The 8,456-nt window shown below is 27.4% G+C and overlaps 1 protein-coding gene across 4 annotated transcripts in view; it reads left to right on the top strand.

Annotated features, from left to right (window-relative positions):
• LOC107444296 (neural cell adhesion molecule 2) overlaps nucleotides 1-8,456 on the top strand; it is a 765,139-nt gene that overhangs the window by 430,699 nt on the left and 325,984 nt on the right. Inside the window, exon 1 of one of the 4 annotated variants that reach the window (XM_071181214.1) lies at nucleotides 3,920-4,707. The exons of the other annotated variants lie outside the window; for them this stretch is intronic. Within the exon in view, the coding sequence (XP_071037315.1) occupies nucleotides 4,590-4,707 (118 nt within the window). The 5' untranslated portion in view covers nucleotides 3,920-4,589. Of the gene's footprint in view, nucleotides 1-3,919; nucleotides 4,708-8,456 lie in introns of those variants that run through there. 4 annotated transcript variants of the gene reach the window in all.

Genomic DNA, 8,456 nt, shown 5'->3' with positions numbered 1-8,456 from the left:
CAAATAGAAATATAAAGCCCTAACATATATAAGATAATGTAAAATAGCGTTGCAAGAACCCAAGAGGAATTAAAATCAAAAACTAATGAGAATGTAAACACTGACTTTGATATTGATATATGACAGCAATAAAATGAAATTGTCTCCGAAAAAGTTAAAAGAATTAAAAAATTTTAATTATTAAAGAAATGATGGATCTGGCTTAATGATAAGCACTTAACTGCGTTTTTCATCATGAGATTGTTTACAAATTGCTATGGGGAATAGAACACCATTATTAATGGAAAAGTGATGTGACTTTAAGAATTTATATAAAATCAGAGGGAGGGGATAAAATAAAAAGCAAGATGTCGTTTAATCAGAAACAGTTGGGAAAAAGAAATATAAAAATTTTAGATAAAAATATAAACTGCAAGATATTAATTAAAGTTGCAACGTATCAAGCTATATTAACAAACAGTTCTATGTTTAATTAAAAAAAACGTTTATTTCACACCACAACACATACAGTAACAAATATAAAGTACCCGTAACGGGATAGGATCGTAACAACGTCATAACAACAGATCATAAACAACAAGAAAAACCCGTAACGGGATATAAGGAAACTCACCCGTAGCGGGATAGATAAAATATTATAAAACAAACTAGATAAAGTGCCCGTAGCGGGATATATGAGAACCTAAATTCCACACAAAACTAATTCTAAAAAATCAACTGGTGTTCTAATTTTATCGTCTGCTTTTATTTCTTTAAATTTATCTCTTTATATGCTTATTTTATTTTATTTATGCTTTTGCCAGCCCGTTATTTTTTTAATATTTTTACTTTTATTCATGCTTCTGCAAACCAATTATCTTTCTTATATTTTCATCCTTTTATGAAGTGTATAAAGTCAGAGTTAACAAACGGCAAAATTTAACATAGCGAAAACCTATACCCAATCGCGACATATTTTGAAAAGATACAAATAATAAAAGTACCAGACCACCGGAAATTAGAAACTTAATAAATTCAGATAGATAATCACATAGACGTTTGTAACAAAATGTTTTTGACCAAGATGGCTACCATTGGCCTATGGTATACTGCCAGACAAATTTCTATGGTTGCCATAGGCCAATGGTGATGTGCCATACAAATCCTTATGGCTTCCATTGGCGTATGGTATACTGCCATAGAAATGTTTATGGTTACCATTGCCCTATGGTATACTGCCATACAAATTGCTATGGTTGCCATAGGAGAATGGTGACGTGCCAAATAAATGCCATACAGGTCTCTATGGTTACCATTGGGCTATGGTATCTTTCCATACAAATTTCTATGGTAGCCATAGGCTTATGGGGTTTTGCCATACAAATCTCTATGGTAACCATAGGCGTATGGTATCTTGCCATACAAATTTCTATGGTAGCCATAGGTTGCCATAGATTGCCATAGATTACCATAGGCTCCTCTATGGCAAATTTTCCTAAGGGAATGCAGAGAATTGCGAAAACAAGTGGCCTAATTAAGTTATAAAAGAACCTTTTTAAATGCATTTCTACATAAAAATCGTGCATCTATATTTTATTCCAATTTCTCAACAAAAAAAAATCATTATGAATTGCTCTGATTAAGAATTTAAAAAAGGGCTAGAGAAAGTGACATAATTGAGTTGGCGAAAGAATCGTTTTAAATGCTTTAAACACATTTCTACAAAAAATACCTCAAATTAAATATGAATAAAACGATACTTTATTGCTTCATAAAATATTCCACTTAAGTGTTTGTTCACGAGCAAGTTTCCCGCACCAGTTACGGCACATTTTTCGTAGTGATTACAATGTTCCCCTCTTTATCGCTTAGAAAAAGAGTTAATCCCTAGCATCAAGCATATTGATATTTATGAATGGGCTATACTCAAGAGATTGATTGATCAATATTTCATGGGCGTAAGCTCAATGTATACTTTTAGGTCATAATATGTTTTAAAGCATTGTTTCTTTTACCCGACGTGATTCGATCATGTAATACATAGAAGAGAAATTTTGAAGCCCACAAAAAATAAATTTGATAACTTTTGATTGATGCTTTGGAGAAGGGAATTTGCGCAAACTTCGAGAGGTTTTAGTTTAATAGGCGCAATCATTATTTGCATGCTAAGTGAAAAAAGCTCATAATTTGTGAAAAATGCCTATCAAAATTATGTAAAAGTTTTCAAGATTCAACGTTTTCAGAGAAATTAAAGTCTTTTGATTTACAGGCTTTATTTTCTTTAAAAATTAAAAAAAAAATCCTATATTGGATTCATTTCGAAAATAAAATCAATCTCATTTTTTTCAAGATGACTGCAATAAAGAACATTTTATTTTAAATTGGCAATAATTTTTTTTTTATTTAGCTAACACTAGGTTTTATAACACTTTACTTTTCTATAAAGCATTAAAAAGAAAAATAACATCCCCAAATAGATAAACGATTTCATTAGTTAAACTACTTTATTTTTCGCAAAATGAGCAAGTATTTTCTGTTTGATAAAAAAAATGGAAAATAAATAAATAAATAAGTGAAAACTTTTTCTGCGCCCCCACTCCTCAAACTCCCTTATAAACAATATCCAAGTGAAACAGTAAGTATTTTATTTATTTTTATTTTGAATATTATCCAGAATAATATTAAAACTATAAAGATTAATTTTGATTTAGCTCTAAACATTTTTAAAAACTAGTTTACATATAGAGAAGTATTGCTAAAAACAATTATTCAGAACCTTTCACATTTTGTTTAGGAATTTTGCATAATAAAACAACATCATCTTTCGAGTAACTTTTAAGTTCCAGGTTTATTAAAAAGTCTTAACTTTGGTTATCTAATTTTATTTAATGGAAAAAAAATATCAGTTCTTTGCAGCTCTAACCATATTTTATTTTTTATCATGCAATTTACTTATTTAACTTAGGGAAATTTATTTTAATAATTACTTTTGATTCATGGCCTACCGACTGTTTAGAGGTCAGGGATCTAGCGTAAGAGGAAAGGTTCCGGGTTTGTATCCCGGGCATGGCATGGATGTTCTTTCATTCTTTGTACTATCTGTCCTTACTGTGGGAGCAAAGTTGACCCACCTAATATAGTGCCCCTGAAAGAGTGGTTAAAAAATCAGTCCTGTAAAATGTCTGCATTGACAATATGTTAACACAGGTGGACATTGGAGAAATATTTAAAAAAAACAAAAATCATAACAATAAATTTAAATATAAGAAAGCTGTAATAGTCTTTAAGTTTTAAAATGAAATTTTAATAATAAAATAAGTTTCTAAACAGTAAATTCATCAGATTATTTCATTTAACTCAAATTCTGCTTTAAAATATTTCAAATGGCGTTTAATATAGTTTTTAGTCTTTTTAATTAATCATCCTGATAAAAATTTAGAACATATCACTTTTTTTACTAATTTCGGATTTAACTAAAATATTCTAACTTATGTTTTATATTACGCACAAAAATAAACTATAATGACAAAAATTACCACGTTTAGTTCAGAGAGGTTTTATAAGCATATTTCTTTCCATATAAAAGAAAAGATTCATTTTTTTAATATTTTCTTTTATAAAAAAAAAGTATACCAATATACAGCAACAATAATAATAAAAGAAGTGCATTTATTTACATTTTTATTAACTTGAATTTCCAACTCTAACATAAAATATTACACTGTCTTAAAGTGAAAAAAAAAATGAATAAAAATTGCCTCAACAAAATCCATCTGTCTGCAAGGGCTGTTTTTCTTCAAAAAAAAGAAAGCAAAAATTTCATCTACTCCTTGAACACCTTTATATATTTTTGAAGGCTTACTTTGCATAAGGTAAAATATTTTCATGTTCTGTATCTGGCGCCCTCTTTAGGATCATCGCGGAAAACTGCGAGATCGATTCACTAAAGAGGGGAATCCAAGTGATCCAGAAGGCCCCACGACAGACAGTGTCTGTTAAGGTCCGTGGTATAAAGTTCGGGAGAGAATTTCCAGGTTTTCCCGAAAGTGCCCTGTGTTTATTGGACCCACTCGCATTTTACAAGTTATTTCGGAATTAAATTTTTTTGAATGTTTTATAACACGCAACATTTGTTCTATTGGAATTTTTATGCATATATTTTTATTACAACTGTGTTAGTTTAAGAATTTTATAGTGCGTCCATAGTTTATAGCAAGATCTTTATAAATTAAATAAATAAATTGGAATTATTAAGAAAATAGATAAATGGCAATCAAGTTGGATTTCAATACCTGATAATATTACTGGTTCATATTGGGTTTCGAAATGTTATTTCAAAATAGTGAACGAAAATATCAAATTTACCTGTGGATTTGAAGCAGAAGCACGAAATTTAATAAAATCATGTTATAAATATGATTTTTTTTTATTGAAGCAATTCATGTGAACATTTCCGTTTCAAAAATATGTGTTATTTAAAGACTTGTAGAAAATTAATTGGATATTAATACGAAAATTCAGTTTTGAAGTTCTAGCATTTAAATGCTTAGCTGTGATAAAGTAATTTAAATAACTGGATTTAAGAGGCATTCGTAGAATATAAAGAAGAAATGTCTTTTTTCTGTACTATGGCTACAAGTATTTTATTTTATGAAATTTTCGGAAGCTTATGGGTTACTGTTTCTGGGATACGTGCGCAATCACCTGCTACAAATGAACAACCGTGGGGTAAGTAATATATATTTGGATATGGATATCGATACAAATTTAATTTTATTTAAAATGTTTCTAGCTAAAATTTTATATTCTATCAATTTTATATGTCTACGGTATTTAAAGAATAATGCTTCAGTATGCGTTTCTAATATACATGTATTTTTTTAGATAAATCAGTGCGTAAAGATAAAACGAAATACTGAAAAAATTGAAATATTGGTAACAATGTTCTTCAAAAATTATTAAAAAGGCTTTAACTAATTAATGATTATATATATATAACGCTATGACGTCTGATGGCATTAAAGTTGCGACATATTTTAAGCATGTTATACTGTCAGAAGATAAGTTTAACTTTCATTTACAAAAGAAAATAAATATCATCCATACAATAAAATAAACATTTTATTGCTAAATAGATAATATAAAAAATATCGCTCTTAATGAAATCTTATTAAATTTAAAAAGGAATATCTTTCATCAACTGAAAAGCATTTTTTAAACATTTACAAAAGCACATAATGCTATTATATTCAAAACAATGTCGAGCAAATTTAAATTGCTTATGATATAAAAAAAAGTATTTTTCCATTCCAAAGCAAAAGGTTTAGATTACTTTTAATTAGCATAATAATGTGGTAGTTATTCCAAAAAGATGATATTTGTAACAAGTTAAGACAAATAATAAATTAAATGCATAAAATGTATTTTGAATTGTTCTATCAAAGTCCTTTGAAAAGTTTAAATTTCATAGCATTAAAATTAATATTTTTTTTTTGTTACAAAAATTATTCCTCGTCGTTAAAAGTTTGAAAAAAACGCAGAAAATTTCTAATAGTTCTTTATTCTACCAAATAAAAAAATTATCTAACACTAGAGTAGATTTCTCTAAAAAAACTGCAATTTAAAGTCTGGATATTGTTCTATGAAAGTCCCATGAAAAGTTTAATTTTCACAACTTTGAAATTTATCAACCTTTTTTTATTATAAAAATCCATCGTTTAAAGTTTGGAAAAACAAAAATAGGAAAATTCTAATAGTTTTTTATTCTGGTTTATAAAATATTATGTAACGCTATAGTTAATTTCTCTAAAAAAACTGCAATTTAAAGCCTACATGTTACCATTGCAATTAATTTTGGCGCATGACACACATATTTATAGATACATGAATCCCCTCACACGGAGTAAAAACAATTACCGTATTCTATGGTAATGGCATTAACGGTACAATAAAACTATAATTCTGGCATTACAAACAAAAATATCCGGTATTTAAATAATTAATCGCAATTTCTCGTTTAATAGGTGACGGTTTGTCGAAAAGTCTAGTTTTCAAAATTATAGTTCTTATTTCCTCACATTTATTAAAAAATACAAAACTTATTAAATTTAGAGAATTACTGATTTACATGCCGTGCTCTAGGGTATCATGATAACATTAACACATTTTACAACATTAATTAAACCATAAAAGCATAATTTATTGCTAGCTATTAGCGTCTAGCGTCATTATTGTAGGACGGTTACTTTTTTCAAAAACAAGTATTGTGTTAGAAATATTTTCCAAAATCAATCATTTTTCTAGAAGATCCTCACCCACTATAATTTATTTATAATGTTGATATTCGTGACTAGTATATATAATGGTAGTAACTGTAGAAATACAATGGTAGTAACTGTAGAAATACAATGGTAGTAACTGTAGAAAATTTCGACTGAAATCGAACGAATACATTATACTATTATACTAATGTACCATTTTTTTTTCATAAGGCTACGCAATGCATCATTTGAACACAAATAAAAGTACAGATAAAGCAAGCTAATTTTACCAAAGTGCTTCAAAAAATTACTGAACTATTCTTCTCAAAACACTATCGAGACATAGAAATAAATATATAGTTATTTGTCGACAATTTAAAGCTGATTGTAACGGTTAAGAAATTTATTTTTTCTCCCTAATTCAGATTTAAAAGGGTAAAAATCTTAATTAATTTTAAATTATAGAACACATATTATATATATAAAAATATGTACCTATTTAGAAATTCTTTTACTGGAATCTTGTACCAGTTAAATGCATCTAAGAGAACACTTAAATTAAATGAACTGAATTTTCAACTCTAAACTGGATTGAAACAAAGCTCCTTTATTGAGTGATCAAACATCCGTAGTTTTATATCCTGAATAAAAGGAAGAAAGAATTCGTTGATGCAGTGCCGAAAACATTTGTCCCCAGAAAATGGACAAAAGCGAATCCTGATTGACTGATGATGTTTTGTCGACTTCATTGTGTTCGTCTTTAAATGGGCACGAAAATTCTTCTGAATCTTTAAAAAAAAGTGATAAATTTCAAAAATGCCTGACAAATATTGAAGGGATTGTAAATGGGTTTACGCAAATTCTATGCTTTTAAGAAAAAAAACTTTATTCAAAGAGTTTTCAATGCAAGAGTGGGAGATTGTCCGGGTAAAAAACACTATTGTGAAAAATGTGCAGCGTTAATGTAAAGTAGTAGCATGTCAGAGATAAAAACACTTTACAATTTGCGAAATCTGTGCAGTGTTAATGTAAAAAAGTAGTATGCCCGGGTTGAAAACATTATACAATTTGGTAAATCAGTGCAGTGTTAATGTAAAATACTAGTACGTTCGGTATAAAAACACTATACATTTTGTAAAAACAATATCTGTGTTTACGTGCAGTAGTGTAATCAGATGTTTAATTAATTTAGGGAAATTTTTATCAAAATAAAGGAAAAGTTATGTTAAATTACGTTATCTTATATAAATGGATTCACGATTTATATCTAGCTCCAGCAGTTTACATTCGAAAAACTAAAATTTAAATAATCGATCTGGTTTCAGTTTTGGGATGTAAAACTGTAATTTCCAGATGCGTTTTAGTTTACAGTTGAATATCTCATACAAGAAAACTATCCCAAAAAGAAAAAAAAATCAATCTTTATTTGATAAAATTACAAGAAGTGTTGTAATTTCAGATAATTATCGACATTCCTACATGTACAATAAAAAAATTAAATAAAATTTTTATCACTATCATGTAATAGAAAATTTTTGAATTTATCCGAATTTCGCATAAAAATATTTATATAACTATGAATACATATTCATAATCCATTTCTATTGATCATATATTATTGAATAAGTTTTTTCTTAATAGTTTGAAAGATCGAAATTAAACTGTTTAAATAAAAATACTAATCTTTTCTTACAACAGGAGAGAATTTTTTTTATAATTCTTTTTAAGTTCGAAAATTTAAATATTTCTTTTTTCCATGTATGTTCATAAAAAAAATATAATATGAAAATATAATACAAAAAATTATAATATATAAACTTATAATAATATATATCCGCAGATAATGAAGGCTCAATATTGTGTCAAATTTTAAATCTGTTTAAGTATTTAATTATAAAACTGATATAATTTTGCAAGGAATATTAAGACGCTTTTGTACGCTGTTTTGAAATTGACAAATTATATTTCAGTGCCTAAATTTATTTCACTTAAATTATTTTGCATGTAGAAAGCTTTAGATCTGTGAATACTTCAAATCATTTAGGAATTGAATATAAATTACAACGTAACGTAAGATAAAAGAGTTGAAATGAAATGGATTATGTTGGTTAAGTTTATCTTTTTATACATGGATATAATATAGATAAATTTTTTAATAATAATAACTAATGAAATCTATATGACTTAGGGAAAAGTACTAGTATTTAAGTAAAAAAA

Source organism: Parasteatoda tepidariorum, chromosome 5, assembly GCF_043381705.1.
Source record: "Parasteatoda tepidariorum isolate YZ-2023 chromosome 5, CAS_Ptep_4.0, whole genome shotgun sequence".
Classification (NCBI taxonomy): domain Eukaryota; kingdom Metazoa; phylum Arthropoda; class Arachnida; order Araneae; family Theridiidae; genus Parasteatoda; species Parasteatoda tepidariorum.
The sequence above is the reverse complement of the archived record's forward strand: the minus strand, read 5'-3'. Positions and strand labels throughout refer to the sequence as shown.